Source organism: Carica papaya, chromosome 6, assembly GCF_054855325.1.
Source record: "Carica papaya isolate Zhongbai chromosome 6, ASM5485532v1, whole genome shotgun sequence".
Lineage (NCBI taxonomy): Eukaryota > Viridiplantae > Streptophyta > Magnoliopsida > Brassicales > Caricaceae > Carica > Carica papaya.
The window spans coordinates 28,068,794-28,086,812 of record NC_142314.1 but is presented as its reverse complement, the minus strand read 5'-3'; the positions used below and the strand labels follow the sequence as shown (position 1 = coordinate 28,086,812).

Here is an 18,019-nt window from a genome sequence, read left to right as displayed (position 1 = left end):
AAAGAAATTTGGTCCCCAAATTTGCCTCATTACTCTTGATTAAATAGATGAGGATATTGGGCCCTAAATTCTGATTCCAGCTCCCAAGTCGCCTCCCTAGGCGTGTGGTTCTGCCACAAGACTTTTACAAATGATATTTCTCGGTTACGGAGTATTCTGCTTTCTCGGTCCGTGATACTGACCGGTACTTCTTCATAAGACAAGTCCTCTCGGAGTGAAAGCGGTTCATGAGCCACGACATGAGAAGGGTCCGGATTGTACTTGCGCAGCATAGATACATGAAACACATTGTGAACCCGGGAGAGCTCAGGGGGCAGTGCAAGTCTGTAGGCAGTGGTACCAATCTTGTCTAAGATTTCAAAGGGTCCAATGTATCTGGGGTTTAATTTTCCCCTTCTGCCGAACCTACTGATTCCCTTGAAGGGGGTGACTTTAAGAAACACACGGTCACCTTTCTCAAAGGCTAGGTCTCTCCTCCGGGTATCAGCATAGCTCTTTTGCCTACTCTGAGCTGTCTGGATGTTCTTCTTGATCTTAACTATCTTGGACGTGGTTTCTTCCACTAAATCCGGGCCAAACAATCTTCTATCGCCCACTTCCTCCCAACAAATCGGTGACCTGCACGGACGCCCGTATAGCGCCTCGTATGGGGCCATGCCGATGCTTGCTTGGTAACTGTTGTTGTAGGCAAACTCTATCAGGGGTAGATGGTCGTCCCAATGGCCTCCGGAGTCAAGGACACAAGCTCGGAGCATATCCTCCAGCGTACGGATTGTCCTCTCTGATTGTCCATCAGTTTGGGGGTGGAAGGCAGTACTGAGGGACAGCTTTGTTCCCATAGCTTGCTGGAAACTATTCCAAAACCGAGAAGTAAATCTGGGATCCCTGTCGGATACCACTGTTACTGGGACCCCATGCAGTCTGACTATTTCCCGGACATACATTCTTGCCAACTTGTCCAACGAATCAGTCATTCTGATGGCCAGGAAGTGGGAAGACTTAGTGAGTCGGTCAACAATTACCCATATGGCATCGTGTCCCGATCGTGCCTTGGGTAGTCCCGATACGAAGTCCATGGTGATGTGTTCCCACTTCCATTCTGGAATCGGTAAGGGCTGAAGCAACCCCCCTGGGCGTTGATGTTCTGCTTTGACCTGCTGACATACCAAGCACTTAGATACGAAGTCGGCTATATCTCTCTTCATCCCATTCCACCAGAATCGGGGTCGCATAGTTTGGTACATTTTTGTACTTTCTGGATGCATGGCGAATCTTGAACTATGGGACTCTGTCATGATGTCTCTTTTTAACTCATTGTCGTCTGGGACACACATTCTGTCCTTGAAACGAATCAATCCGTCGGCAGAGATCTGAAATTCTGAGTTCACTCCCTGTTCTGCATCCTTCTTGCGGTTTACTAGGGCGGGGTCGATTGACTGGGCTTCCTTTATTCTTTGGATTAACTCGGGTTGGACTGCTAGGTGGCTCAAACATGTGGCCCTCTTCAGATCTTGCAGTCGAACCTGCTGCGTAGCCCCAATGGACCTGCATTCCGAAACCATCAGATGGGCTAGGGTGCCTGCACTCTTCCTACTGAGGGCATCGGCTACTACGTTGCCCTTACCTGGATGGTATAGGATGTCGCAATCATAGTCCTTGAGGAGTTCCATCCACCTTCTCTGACGCATGTTGAGATCCTTCTGAGTGAAGATGTGCTTCAAACTCTTATGATCGGTGTAGATCTGAAAGGTCTCTCCATACAAATAATGGCGCCAGATTTTCAAGGCGTGTATGATTGCGGCAAGCTCCAAGTCATGGGTAGGATAGTTCTTCTCATGATTCTTTAGCTGTCTAGACCCATATGCTATAACCTTTCCATGCTGCATCAGGACACAACCCAGGCCCAGATAGGAGGCATCACTATAAACTGTATACCCTCCTGATCCACTCGGTAGAGCCAGCACGGGTGCAGTAGTCAGTCGCTTCTTCAATTCTGAAAAACTCCTTTCGCAGTTCTCATTCCAATCAAACTTTGCATTCTTCTTTGTGAGTCGGGTTAGAGGGGCCGCTAGACTGGAGAACCCTTCGACAAACCGGCGGTAATAACCCGCCATCCCTAGGAAACTGCGAATTTCCTTAACTGTTGTCAGCCTTTTCCAACCAAGTACCGTTTCAACCTTTTCAGGGTTCACCGACACCCCTTCCTTCGATATAACATGTCCTAGGAAGGCGGTTTGCTCGAGCCAAAATCCACACTTGCTCAACTTTGCATACAACTTCTTTTCCCTGAGTACCTGGAGGACTTGGGCAAGATGATGAGCATGTTCTTCTCTACTTTTTGAGTAGACTAAGATATCATCGATGAACACGATGACAAATTTATCCAAGAACTCTCTGAAGATTCTGTTCATTAGATCCATAAAGATGGCCGGGGCGTTGGTTAGCCCAAACGGCATAACCAGGAACTCATAGTGTCCGTACCTGGTTCGGAATGCCGTCTTGGGGATGTCTTCTGCTCTCACTTTTACCTGATGGTAACCTGATCGTAGATCTATTTTAGAAAAGACCTGTGCACCCTGCAACTGATCGAAAAGGTCATCAATCCGGGGGAGAGGGTACTTGTTTTTAATTGTTACCTTGTTTATCCTTCTATAATCAATACACAGCCTCAACGTTCCATCTCCTTTCCTTGCAAAAGTAACCCCGGCACCCCATGGGGAAATGCTGTGTCTAATGAAGCCACTGTTTTGTAGCTCAGTGATTTGTTTCCTTAGCTCTTCCATTTCGATGTGGCTCATTCGGTAAGGAGCTACCGAGATGGGTTGGGTTCCTGGCTGTAAGTCTATGGTGAACTCGACCTCTCTGTCCCCTGGTAGACCGGGCAGTTCATCCGGAAATACGTCTGGAAAGTCTCGGACTACTGGAATCTCTTGGATACAAACTTCCTTCTTGGGTTTACCTAGTTAGGGAAAATACAATATCAACGCACTGGGAATTAAGAAGAAAAGAATTTGTCATTAGGGAGAATCAGTACCGAATAATTTTATTAACTTGTAAATGGCTCCTCGTTGGGAGGATTAAATACAATCTTTTTATTAAAGCAGTCTATGGTGGCGTGATACGCCGCCAGCCAATCCATTCCTAGGATTACATCAAAATCCCCTGTGTCTAACCCTATCAGGTCTACCCTCAATTTCCTATCTGCTATCTCCACGGCACATGCCCTGTAGACAACCTCTCCTAGTAATGTCTCCCCCCCAGCGGTAGATACAAACAATAATGAATCTAGTCTATCAGGTGATACACAAATTTTGGAAGCAAGAACATGTGAAATAAAAGAATGTGATGCACCAGTATCAAACAAAATATGAGCAATGTGGCCAGAGATAGTATACATACCATGTACCACGTCCGGGTCTGCATCGGCATCCTTCTGGGTAAGGTTGTAAACTCTGCCCTGGATTGGAGGCCTCCCTTGATTCTGGTTCCTAGGGCACTCCCTCGCATAGTGCTGGGCACTGCCGCATATGCGACAAGTGTTGTTGAGGCGGTAGCAGGGTCGGTCCCCATGATCCCTACCGCAGTACTGGCAGATCTTCCCACGAGCTGCCCCCATAACCTGAGGAGGGCCCTGAACGGCAGGCCTGGGTCTCTTACTGGGTTGGACCGGCATGGTAGGCGCTGGCCTGCGGAGCGGGGCTGAAGGTCGGGAACTTCCCGTTAGCTGAGGGCGGGTGTCGAAGCTCCTTTCTATGATCTGCGCCTTTGCCAGGACTGCCGAATATGTCTCGAGCTCCATCACCAACAAGTGCTGTCTGATCTCCGGGCGGAGACCCCACTGGAATTTTCTGGCCTTTCGGCCCTCATCCAACAATGTCTCCGGGGCATGTCGACCCAGCTCCAGGAACTTGCGGGCATACTCCGACACTGTCATATTACCCTGGACCAACTGAGCAAATTCAATTTCCTTTAAATGTTGGATGTGCTTAGGGAGATACTCCGCATGGAAAGCCGCTAGGAACTGCTCCCAAGTAACTGGTACAGGCAAGGTGGCCCGCTTGAGCTCCCACCAGCGTACTGCTTCCCCTACCAGCATGTAGGAGGCAATGGCAGCCCTCTGCTCAGGAATTACTCCCAAGGTCTCAAATGCTCTCTCAGTCTCCGCCAGCCAGTATTGGGCCTCTTCGAAAGAGGATCCCCCTGAAAAAGTAGAAGGGTTCAGTCTCCTGTACCTCTCTATGAAGCCGGGGTCGATCAAGGAGGGAGCGGGGTCCCGAGGTAAAGGAACTGGGGCCGGCTGAGGGTGAACTGGGGGACCCTGTGGTGGCGCCTGCTGATGGGGTGGGGGCACTGGAATATGCTGTGGCGGTACCTGTTGGTACTGTGGCTGTGGTACCGGGTCGTACCGCGGCTGTGGTGCCGGGTGGTACTGTGGAGGAACAGGCTCCTGCCGGGGTGGCTCGGGATCAGCCTGCTGTAACGGGGGCTCAACCTGCGCTAGCGGAGGAGGTCTGGGTAACTCCCTTCTCTCCTCTTGCCTTCGCTGGGCAGCTACGAGAGCTTCCACCATCTCATATAATCTGTCCAAATCCTCCCGAAGCGAATTATCTTGGGCCGCTCGGTTTAGTGGGGGCCTTCCTCTCCTCATTTCTGTGTACCTGCATTTACAAGGAATGGTTGAGTAACGACCCATCGGTGAGTATTTTTTTTTTTTTTTTTTTTTTTTTTTTTTAAAGGACTATAGTGTAAGGGATGGGTCCGAGGAAATGCGGCTCTGATACCAACTGTAACGGCCCCGTAAATATTAAAATGAAATGAGTATTTAAATATATCGAATGCGGAAGCGAGATCAAAATTTCAGTTAACATCCCTTACACGAAAAACCAAAAAACGTACTTAAAATATAAAAGGTTAAACTAACTAAGAAAGAAAACTCGAAAATAAACTATGCGTATGACTACAGAGTCTCTAGGCATCCCCTTCGTCGTCCTCCTGCGGAACGGGCTCGGGAACCATGTCTTCCTGATCTGAAATGGTTAATTAAGGAGTGAGCTACACTAGCCCAGTAAGAACATCACGATATCTCACCGTCACGGAGGTAAAGGTGGGTAGAAAAACACAAAAAGACCAATGGAGCATAATTTACAATAAACTCGTTTATTAACATGAAAACCTTTACCATCCACTTACCTTGGTGGAATTTATGAAAACAATATGAGAAAAACAATAACATCATCATAATCATTGAATAATCTAAGCTGTAAAACATAACACTTATCACGCCTCTTGTAATTCAATCATTGTACAACATATCTTTTTCTCATTTACCAGCCTACTAGTATCCGTGGGGGTCCATAGGGGTTCCGCTACCCGTTAACCTTTAACATTCATAATGAGTTTCCAGGACCGTCCCCATACCCCGTCCGGTATGGGCGCCAAAACCATAAACCTCAATACCCCGTCCGGTATGAGGGTGAAACGGGCCGTCCCCATACCCCGTCCGGTATGGGCGCCAAAACCATAAACCTCAATACCCCGTCCGGTATGAGGGTGAAACGGGCCGTCCCCATACCCCGTCCGGTATGGGCGCCAAAACCATAAGATCTCCATACCCCGTCCGGCATGTGAGACCACAATCCCGGTAGGGTTCCCTACGGACCCGGTCCGTCCACCATCTCCCAGGATATCTAGTCAGGCTGACCCCATCATACAATTATCAGTCTATACAATGTTTCATTTCACTTTTCCTCAATAAGCATCATCAATTCACATTTAAACAAGCAAATCATAATTCATGCCGAACAGACAACATACAGTATCACTTCTTCAGTCATTCAACCCATAATTAATAAAACAGTAATATATGCATTCGAAACTATAAAATGAACACATCAAACCCCATAATGCATTTAAAGCTGTAAAACAGGCCAAATAACAGTAAATCATCAATCACACTAGACTCGGGCTCCATTAGCAACCTTAAGCAATTTCACACATGCGTTAATTCAAGAAATACCGTTTTATTATTTTGAACTTTAATACCGTGATAGGAAATAGGGTGAGGGGTCCTTACCTGTTTTCGGGATCCGAATACGATTCACAGTGCGCCTGCAGGCTGTCCCTAATTTTCCCTGAATTTTTCCCGGGAAACTGAAACACACTAACAGTACCTGCACGTGTTCCAAAAAAAATCCAAATTAGGCCCAGGGCCTCCTTCGGCCCAAATCGCAACTCCGGCACGGCGGCGAGTCGCCTCGGGTTGGCTGTTTTCGGCCGTTTTCGGCCGAATTCGGCCACGCTCGCATTGGTCCTTGTCAGAAAACAACCCTAGGGCCCTCGGGGGGCCAAAAAATCACGGAAAAACGGAGCTTACCGGCGGCGGCGCTCTCGGGTTCAGCGGCTCTCCGGCGAGGTTCGTGTTTTGGTGATTCGGCTCCGGTCAACCTGTAGAGAAAAGAATGGTGATCACGGTGATATAAAAATTGCATCGAACGGAGGCCGGGAAGGGCCTCGTCGGAGGCAAAAACCGAGAGGGGGCGCGGCGGCGCCGCTGGGCTTCGGCCGCGTATTCCGGCCGTTTGGCCGGGATTTCGGCTTCGATTTGGGCATAGGAGGAATCAGTGGGGAAAAACGAGTCGGGGGTATGAAATTTACCTCGATCGGCGGTCGGAAATTTCCCCGGTGCGGCGGCGAGTGGCGGCGGGTGGCAGCGGTCGGTCTCTGGTTCGTCTTCTCCGGCGAGCGGCTGGCGGCTAGGGTTTGTGGTCTGGTGTGGGGGTTCTATTTATAACCCCTTGCCTTTTGATCACAGCCGTTCATTTTGTTTTAATCTGGGCCGTTCGTTTTTGATTGAATCTGGGCCGTCCGTGCGATTGAATCTGGGCCGTCCGATCGCGTGATTGATCTGGGCCGTCGGATCGCACCCACGCGGATCGCCAACGTGGCTCCTTTTGGAGTGACGCGGTCTTGCCACGTGGCAGGCCCTGGTTGGCCGGGTGCTGACCGGGCTTGCTGACGTGGCTGCTGACGTGGCCTTCCCTTTTTTTTTTTTTTTTTTTTTTTTTTTTTTTTTCCTCCTTTCCGGGTGCTACAGCTGTTATATCACTGATGACATCCATGGAAAATAGGAAGTTGAGTAGGAAGTGGAACTGCGCACAACTCCCTTTGTGGCTGTTGTGGGTGTTCCTAATATTATACAATAATGTGTTTATCTAAATTAAATGAAGTTATATGCTCCAGTTAAATGCCTATAAGAAGGGTACGGTGACATAAAAATCTTGTAATTAGTGTTTATGTTAATCTTATATATTAACTAATGACATTATTAATTTTAAAGTACTGAATTTGATTAAAGATTTTAATTATGTATGGACTATGTAGACCAAATTACATAATTTAGAAGTTTAGTTAATAACTTGGAACTTTGGTAACCAACCAAGGAATTTAATTATCGATTATGTAGTTAAACATTATGAATTAATTCAAGCTAAAATAGCGATTACTCGATGTTTTAATTAATGGATCAAAATAATCTAAGTTGGACTTAACCATATAGTATGTTTTATTAATTTAACAAATGGTACTTAAGATATATTTTAGTATCCCCTGACTTCTTCATCTAGCAATGGCATGTTACTCATCAAAACGCCTCATAAACACCTAGATAAAATACTTTCTTTATCAATTCGTTTTCTTATAACCTTTTTTCTTTGGTAGAACGTAAAGTTAGATGTTTCAAACATCATTTGATCCTTTTCTCTATGGGTGAAGAGATTATGAGATAACCAATTACCTTAAGCAACAAAGTATTTATAACCTTATTGACAGAAGCATTAATGTATTCATCGCAATAGTGACAATATCTTGCCAAAATAATCTTGGGAACACTAGGCATTCATTGGTAATAGGATACTTTGCCAACAAGAAATTTATTGAAGGTTGGGAATCTTAGCTTCCACTAATTTAATGTTTACCATTTGGTGGTATATGAAGATTTATTTAGTTATCTATGACATTATTATACAATTCTTGAAATATTTTAAGTTTCTATATTTTTTCTTTAAAAATTATATATAAACCGTTATAAATATTGATTAATGAACTATAGTTGAAATCAAATTATAATTTATTAAGATGACTATAATATATTTCTTTATTCTATTTGGTTGAAAAAAGTGAATTTAATGTATTTTTGCAATCATTTTGACAAAAGAAAATTAACAATTTCAAATTAGTGAAATAATTTTATGACAGTAATGAAAACTTTAAATATATGATAAATATTTAAAATATTATTCTTAGATGAAACAGTGAATTAACTAATCTGAAAATAAAAAATATTATTTTAGATAAAACAGTGAATGAACTAATTTTATCTTTTTTTTTAATAATTTTTTTTATATATGAGAATATATTTATTATTCATTGTAAAGTTGATGGTATAATTAAAAAGAACCAAAATATATAGTTATAAAATAAACTGTGATAATAGTTTATGAACCTTTATATAAATTTAATTACTTGATATCTTATAATTATAATTTTGTTAAAATTGTCATACGGTCAACTAAATCTAAGTAACAACTATGCTTCATAATAATTCATCAAAGAAAAAAACCAAGCGTTATAATGGTTACTATTATAATGACAATTAGTTTTGGATCCTGTTCCATATACTTATTATAATCTGGTTAAATGAACAAATCAACTTTATTATTATATTACTAATATAATCTAATAATAACACTCATAAAAATAATTCCTAATATAATAACAATTACATTTCAATCATATTATATCAATTTATTATAATTTCAGTAACCATAGACTTTGTTATTATATTACTAATATAATTTTTATGATTGTTTTTATTTAAAAAAATTAAGACTTCATTGGGTAAATAAAAATATTTTAAATTTGTATATTTTACTTATAAATTTATGTAATTCTTTAATATTAAGAGACAGATGAATTAAAATTTAAAATATTATTTTAATAGTTATAAAATAATTTACTTATATTATCATTTTTATGTATTTTTATAAATAAATAAATAATAAATACATAGAAACTGAAAAAAACGAGTCTGACATTTTTTTTTTATTATCATTTACATGTAAAATATAAAATCGTAAATATCACTTAAAACAAAATAAAACGTCATAAATTTTGATTCGGATCCTCGGGTCAGATCAGAACCAGCGTGATTTCTTACGAAAGGACAAAAAGGTCCATGCGCGATTCTCCTGCTTCCCTCTCTCGTCCTCTGTGTTTTTCCTTACCTCGAGAGCGCACCTTCGAATCCGCTGAAGAAACCAACTTCTCCTCTATCGGAAACATCTTTCTATCCGCTTCTGGTCGCCGGAAAGACAGTCTACAGATCAAAGAAAACAAATTAGTTTACAGAGAAAGTGAAAGCTGTAAACAGCGGAGAAAAGCTCCTGCAATTTGCAGAGATGGTGACTGTCAATTAAATCCTGTTTTCAAGGTCTCAGGTATCTATCATTTTCAGATTATTATTGTAGTTCTTTTCGTGATGTGTTAGGGTTTTGATAAGACTCTCCTTGTATTTTCAATCTGATTGTGCCTCTGAAGATCAGTTATGCTTTCATTGTGATTCTCTGTTGCTTATAACTTTGCTTTTTGGAACAAAAAAGTTCACTTCATCTTTCAAGTTTGATTTCGAAATACTGAAATTAGTTGAAATTTTATTAATCTATTTAATTAACTGTTATACGCCTGTGCAAGTACTGTCAACTTAGTTTTTTGCGCCTAGATGGTGCTTTTTAGTCTTTAGAAGATTCTTTTTCCTGATGCGTTTTTATAGATTATCAATTGACAGTTTACTGAAAAGTAATTCGTTTCTGCAGTACTTGATCATTGTTTCGCATTTCCCTTGTCTTCTCCTTTGATTTATTGACTATAAATTGATATTATGTTTTACTATGCACTGGTTTCTGACAAGTTGGTTTGTTTCTGTAATATCAGTTATGAAGATATTAGAAGGTGGATAGTTTATAATTCGTTGGAAAAAGTCATTAGTTTGAGTTGTTCACTAAAGTTTACTTTATTAACCCCTGTAGACTATAGTAAGGATTCTATATTCATATCTAGATATGTAGACATATATATATATATATATATTATAGAGATTACGTATGCATAACTACATGGAACATGTGCATAGATAAATACATGGATTGTCTAGAAATGGATTTCTTCTCAAAAAATAAAGAGATGAGTTCTTTGCTCTTCCGTTATCTGATTTTTTAATTCACAATATTTGAATTTAATAAAGGCGTGCAGTTTTCTTTATTTTACCTAGATTGGCTAATGAGATAGGCATATTGCAGTCTTTGCATTCTTGATGTATTAATGAACTTGATACTGCAACCTTCCTTCAACATTCTTATGTTTTAATTTTGGTTTGGTTTTTCAGTTATAAAATCAGAATGGATGGCTCTTTTGCTGGCGAGGTTCCTGCAATACTGCAACTCTGCAAATGGGTCCCATCTAAATTCCAGCTCAAATTGTCAGAATTTCGTGAAGCTTTCATTTCTCCAACAAGAGAGCAACTACTATTGCTCTCATATCAATGTGAAGCTTTGCTTCTTCCTCTGACTAAAGGTGAATATCTATTACATGACATGCTCTTCCACTATTTTGTTTTTACTTTCCACATGGTTGAAATTTGGTTTAGTTCACTGTGTGTATTTATCTTACCTTATGAGTCTCAATAATGATCCTATTTGCAGTTATTTTATCACTGTGTGTATTTATCTTACCTTATCTGTTTCAATAGTGATCCTATTTGCAGTTATTTTATCTTCTCCCTCAATGTGATCTTTCTCGTGTTTCTTTTATACAGATGACCCTGTTGACAATATGGTTCCAGAAATTTGTTATGTTGAAAGTTCTGAACATCTACGTTCCTCAGCTTCATTTTCACAAGTCTTGACAACACCTAGTAGGTCAGATTCAATGGACAGTATTCCGTGCCCTTCTGGATCAGTAATTGATTTTAGTAATGGTTTTTCTCTTGATAGTAAAGTTTCAAAAGCTAATAGTTACCCTTTTATTTCTGATGTAAACTCACTGGCTTGGGGTGTATGTGGAGATACCTATAATCAGCACGAGGATGTTTCGTTTAGGGAATTATTATTTGTGTCTGGCAACCATGGCGTCACAGTCCATGCCTTTTCTTCTCTTGATGAAACTAGTGAAAAAATGACCACACCTATGCCGGAGGTTGAGTTTAGGCAAGGGAGTTGGGTTGAGTGGGGACCTTCTACATCAGCTCGAACTGTAGAGGGAGAGGATTATATTAATTTGTGTCCTGATGCCTTTGGAAATGTTATGGATGAAAAAAATGCGAATAGGAACAGGGGAGGGTTGCATAAGACATGTAAAAACACTGACTATGGTACTTCATCCAGATTTAATGCTTCGAAGAGGTGGTTGCGATCATTTTTTACCAAGGCAGATACTGCTCAATCTGAAGGTTACATTTGGACAAGATTCCCAGATAAGACATCATTTCCTGGTTTTGCGAAGGTTGTTTCCTTTAGCATCTTGGATAGTAATAATTTACTACTTTCAGATTTCCTTTCTCGAGGAAGCTCTGTCGTAAATAAGGAGTTGTCAGAGGAAAAGGATCTGGAGAATAACCTGCGTATGAAGTCAAATTTGATCTCATGTGCCAAAACTTTTGATGCTGATGTTTTGTCCAGAGACGTAGATGCTTGTGTAAACAATTTATTTAGGTGCACCAGAGTATTCTCCAGCAATTCACATCGCTTAGTAGGATTCTTTTTCAAATTGGTGAACCCTTCATCTGTGGGTAAAAGTGATAATACTGAAGCCAGCAGTAGCAGCAATGTGATTATTGTTTCCCAGTTACATAGCCAGGGAATGCAGTGGGTTTCTGTCATGAAGCTCAAGGAAAGTTTTGTTGATCGTGAAGCTACTGAGTGGACAGACTTTCAGTTTTCTGATAGCCTTCTTGTCTGTCTCAATATTGCTGGTGAAATTTTTTTTTATGGTGCAACATCTGGGGAATATATCTCCCATGTAAATATCTTACAGACTTATGGATTAAATCCTTCCATGAGTATGCGGGGGAGAGAAAAATCCACACTAGGTGCTGATAAACAAAATAAACAGGTCAGTGAAGTTAGTTGTGAGTCTACATGTTATCTTGCCAATTGCTGTGTCAGAAGAATGTTTAGAAGGTTAATTGTCTCTTTGGATAGCTCATTTTTAGCTTCAATTGATGAATATGGGGTAATATATGTTATAAATGCTGGAGACCATGTTCCCAATGAGCACTACGCATATGAGAGATTGCTTCCAAATTTTCAGTACTCAGGGTTGGGTATGTTAGTTGGTTGGAACGTTGCTGGGTTGCACATAGGCAACCAAAGGATGCATCCTAATCTTGCAAAGCATCATGATTTAAATAGTTTATCTAAAGGGAGTGGAGAAATTTTCATCTCTGGTAATGTAGGAGGTAATATGGTTCATACACTTGGAAAAAGCTATCTGCATGGGAGAGGGGACTGGGGGGATAAGCGATTGAATGGTTTTTCTGCTCAGTCAAGGTTAAATAGTCAAAGGTTTAATGTTTCTGAAACACAATCATACCCCATCAGAAGAATATTTCTTCCTTCTGATAGGTTTGGAGGAGATGATTGTATATGTTTCTCCCCTTTCGGAATCACTCGGCTAAATAGAAATTGTAATAGCAAAGATGAAAGAAGTGCTCAGATCATTCACTTAAATCTGCCTATTGATATGTCAGTTACTAAAAATTCGATGTGCGACATCACTCATGTCCAAGGTAGAAAAGAAGTTTCTATTGGAGAAGCTGTGGGCTGCAGTTTCCAGGGTTATATTTATTTGGTAACTAAATGTGGTCTTTCAGTATTTCTACCCTCTGTTTCAGTTCCATCTGATTTCCTTCCTCTTGAGATCAGTGGACACCAACAGCCAAGCAGGAATACAGGCATTGGAAGTCAATTAGAAATGTCACAACTGAACCAGCCTTATTTATGTTCATGCTCACCATGGCAAGTTGAGATTTTGGATAGAGTTCTTTTGTTTGAAGGCCCTGAAAAAGCAGACTGTGTATGTTTGGAAAATGGTGAGGATAATATTCAATTAATTGTCCATTTCTAGCATCTGATCGGAACTGATGATTTTATTTTCTTGATATTTTTTACTGTTTGGTGCATCAACTTCTTTTTAGTCCCTATCCAGAGAGCTATTTCCATTTAGTCACATCTGAGTGCTTAAACTTTCTTTTGTTATTCTCTTTCTCTGCTTTATTGCTTGGTGTTAGCTGATGATCTATCACTTGACAGGTAGAAAGAATATTCTACTTGAATTTGCTATCTATATTTATTCTAGCTGCATTAAAGTATACATGATCTTTTTTTCTGGGGCTTATTTGGAGTTAGGTTATGATTAGATTAGAATTTGGGCAGGTAGGCATGCACATCTTAATGTTCTGTTCATAATGATTGCTTTAAAAAGCGATGAAATGTATATGCATTAACACTTTGAATTAAACAGTTCTATAAAATATATACAAGATGCAATCATTTTCTCAAAAAAAGTTCTCCAAGTTACTAATAGATTGGAATAGATTTTCTTGGACTTATTAATTAGTTAAATGCTATTAGATCTCAAAAGAACATATGCAGTAATATTTAAAGAAAAAACATGTGCAGTAATATTTAAAAAAAAAAGTGCAGTAAGATGCTAGTGGTACGCTATTGTTCAGAGATTGAGAAATTGAGCAAGAAGCTACCATCATTATTTTTTTAAGGGGTAAAACAAGAATTAATAGAAAGGGAGAAAAGGATAATATAAAAAGAAAAATTATAAGGAATATTCCAACAATAATACAAAGGAGAAGAAAACAGAAAAAGACTGAAATGCAAACGGATAACTAAAATCAATACGGAATAGCAGCTAATCCCCTTGCAGAATAGCTAAATAGACTCTCTGAAAGAGATGATATGCTTTAACCCAAATAGGAGCCACAAAGAGCACTTTGTCCCCCAGCAAAACGTAGAGATTAGAAGCAATCTTTCTGAAATTTTCGTTAGTGGTAATGCTTGCTATTCTTTTCAATCATACTTTTGCTACTGTATGCCACTTTTTGCACTTGTAATGTTAAGGGATGCATATTTGAAGTTTCCATAGTTGATTTACATTAGTGGTGATGTTTGAGCTATTAGGATGTTTAAATAGTGACTTCTTTGCATGAGCGTTCAACCTTCCATGTGGGATTCCTCTTGATAAAGATTTTAAAAGACATTGTGTGGTGTGATGGAAGTAAGGATTTTGAAGGAGTCCTATAATGATGTTATTAACATAAAAGTTGACAGATGGTATATCAACTATGGTCCTTGATTTATGGGCTATTGGTAATAAAGTGGGTCATGGCTGGATCAATGAGTGATGAACTCTAGGCATGGATTGGGCTATGTAAAAAGAAAAGATACTTAATGCTCCTATATGTTTTTTGGGTTGTATGGAAAGAGGAATTCTAGAGCTTTTGATGGGGTTGAAAATGATTTTTCAAACATTAGGGATAGATAGATATATACTTTTGGTTTTATTTTTTTGGGTCATGACATCAATAGAATTGATGATATTGACAGTGTCATGGACCATTTGATTGAGCTGTAAATATAATGTAAATGGGTGGTACTCCCTTGGTACCTGTAAATTAACAACACTTTTATTTAAAAAAAAACATAAAAATTGACAGGAAAATATGACACAAATGATGAACTGCAGAGGGCATAGGTTATTTTTACAAAAATTCTATCTCAATTTGAAATTTGTAATCAAATTTTCTGTTTTTTTAATTTTTATTCATGATACTTAATTTACAACATTTGAATATATATAGGAGAAAATTATAAAGAGTTTTAATAAAAAAATAAATACAAATTAGACTTATAAAAGGAAAAACTTTCCTAGTTATGGAAGTTGATTATGATCTTTTTTTATAGGAAAATTTCCCCGAGGATTCTAATTTGTACAGGAATTGAACTTTTATAAGAAGTTGGATTTCACATTTAGTTGGAATGGTGGCCAATCTAGATTGGCAGTTAGAAACATTAGTACCCAGATTGTGTTAAACTTTGTTACTGGTGCAAATGTCTTCTAGTAATCGATTTCATAAGATTGAGTAAAGCCTTTGGCTACTAATCGAGATTTGAACTTGTTGATGCTACCATCAGCATTATACTTGATTATAAATACCCATTTACAGCCAATTGGGTGTTTTCCGGGTGGTAATTCTGCTATTTCTCAAGTCTCATTCTTTTTTAAGACTTGGATTTATTCCATAATTGCAGTTTTCCATTCGGAAACTTTTAGTGCTTCATATATCGTACTTGGTATCTATATTTTATCAATATTGCTAATAATGCTTGGTGAGTTGATGAAAGACCTTTATATAATTGTGAATTGGATGATCAATGCATGCTCTTTTTTGTTTTCTTAAAGCAATAGGTATATTATCATACAAATTATGAATAGAGAGATTTGAACTTGGATTACCTGAAGTATTCAGTGATGTTGGATTTAGATTTGGATTGGATTCATGACTCTGATAAGGTGGTTGTGACTCTTTCTCTTAGTTTTTGTACCTTTTGGTGTAGATATGAAGTTTAGGTTTTTCAGTATGGTGAGTAGGTTTAGGTACAAGTGTCTCATCTTGATCTATGTGTTTTGGAGATTGAATATGTTCAATCAGAGGAGGATGAGATATTGAATGGTAGAGTTCTAAACTTGAGATGCTTGTGTATTCTTTTCCTTCTGAATACTAATTTTATAATATGATTGATTGTCATGAAATATGACATCCATGGAGTTATAAAAGTTCAAAGTGATTGGTAAATAATAATAATATCCCTTTTGGTTTAATGAATACGCAACAAAGATGTATTTTATTTATTTTGGGTTTAGTTTGCTTTTGTGGTAGTTGTGTATGTGAACAAAAGTTGAACAACAAAGAACTTTGAATGGGTAGGGTACATAGATGTCGAATGTTAAGAAAGTATTAGAGTAGAACATGGTAGGGTATTTGAAGCTTAAGGATGTAAGAAAACATTTTATTGATAAAGTAAGTTGCAATTAAAACAACTTCTCAAAAATTTTGGAACTTGAGTTGTAAACATGAGGGACCCATACCACTTTTAAGAGATGTCTATTCTTTCTTTCGATTATCCCATTTTGGTGAGGGGCATGAACACATGAAATTTGATAGAACAATCTCCTCTTTTTCAAGATATATTTCCAACTCTTTTTTAAAGGATTCTTATGCATTGCTTATCTCTAACACTTGTATTTTTGCCTGAACTTGAGTTTGAACCATGTTGTTGAATTTTTTGATTACATAATCAGTTTTTAATGTTTCTTTAATGAGGAATAGTCATATACTTCTTGTATGATCATTTACAATGGATATAAAGTATCTAGTACCAGTAATATTGTTGATTCTAGATAGCTCCCAGACATCACTATGTACTATAGGAAATGGTTTAGAAACTTTGTAGAATATTGTGAGATATATAGTACGTTTATGTTTGATAATTGACACACTTTACAATGAAAGTTTTTCAAATTTTTATTTTTAAACAAAAAAGGGAACAATTTTTGAATGTATACAAAGTTTTGGTGTCCCAATCAATAATGTCATTGTAATAAGATTGTATAAGTAAATTGGACTATTTTGAGACTCAACACTTACTGCATTATGAGATTGTGTCCTCAAAAATCCATTATTCTTGAAGAGAAAGAGTCCGGAGTACATCTTAGCATTGTCAATCGTCATCCTAGAATTCAGATTCTGAAATTCCAATAAGTTTAAGGACAATTTAGTAATACAATTATGATTTTGGGTAAGTTTGCTTGCTGATAACAAGTTGCAGTCCAAATTAGGTACATGAATTACTCTCTTTAAAATTAACTTCTTTGAGATGAGGATATCACATATTCTAGCCACTCTTGAGTGACATATGTATGCTACTTTTATGGTAAGGTTCTGTTTGCATGGAATATATTCTTGAAATAATGTTTTATTTCCCATCATGTGGTTAGATGCTCTTGAGTCCATGAACCAAGTATCTTGATTTCTTGAAGTAGCATTAAAAATGCTTAAAGAATTGTCTTTTTCAGTTGTTATCCCAAACTTTATGTTTCTATTGATGGAGTTTTCATGTCGGAACAATTTTTTGGAGGGTTTCTGTATGCTTTTTGTTGAATGGGTATGATTCCTTAGTGGAGATACTTTCATCAATAAAGAAATGATTTCCCTTACTTTCTTTATCTATCGTTGATTTTGTGGTTTTCAAATCAGTTGTTTTTCTGTGAATTTTCCAGCAATTGTCTCAAGTGTAATCTAGTTTTCTAGAATGGTCACACCTAGGCATTCCCTCTCTTTATTGATTGCTTGAGTTGGGATGAGGGTTTCAGGCAACAAAGACAAAGTTTTGCTTCGTAGCATCACTTGTGAATTCATCTCCCAACATTACTTTTTTTTTTCAATTTCTTCTCTCACTGCTTTGGAAAATATTTCATGAATACCAGGTTATGGTTTCATTCCGAGTATTCTTCTTTATACCTTATCCAGATTTTTATCAATCCCATGAGAAATTGAAAATATCTTTTTCTTTCTAAAATTTCTCTGTACCATTTTAAATCATCTGAATAGTTCTACACTATTTCTTCAAAGACAATGAGCCATTGCCAGTGACGAGTAAGCATACCGTAATAATGGGTTACGGATAGATCTCCTTGTCATGGGTCATGGAGGTTAGATTCAATTGCAAAATTTCTGATGTGGTTTCTTTGCTTAGGTAGAAGTCATTGGTTGCTTCCTAAATTTCTTGTGCTGTTTTGTACAACAAAAAATTCTCACAAATATCATTTGTTATAAAGTTAATAAGTCACAATATAACCAGATTATTTTTGGCCTTCCAAGTTCAAACTTTTAGGC

General features: G+C 38.5%; 1 protein-coding gene across 3 annotated transcripts in view; it reads left to right on the top strand.

Moving 5' to 3' along the window:
• Window positions 1-9,183: 9,183 nt before the first annotated feature.
• The window catches only part of LOC110812908 (spatacsin carboxy-terminus protein), an 85,104-nt gene continuing 76,268 nt past the window's right edge, over window positions 9,184-18,019 (top strand). For all 3 annotated transcript variants that reach the window (XM_088222177.1, XM_088222176.1, XM_088222175.1), the window contains exons 1-3: window positions 9,184-9,494; window positions 10,439-10,626; window positions 10,868-13,141. In XM_088222177.1, coding sequence (XP_088078303.1) covers window positions 10,452-10,626; window positions 10,868-13,141 — 2,449 coding nt within the window. In that variant the 5' untranslated portion in view covers window positions 9,184-9,494; window positions 10,439-10,451. The remainder of the gene's footprint in view (window positions 9,495-10,438; window positions 10,627-10,867; window positions 13,142-18,019) is intronic.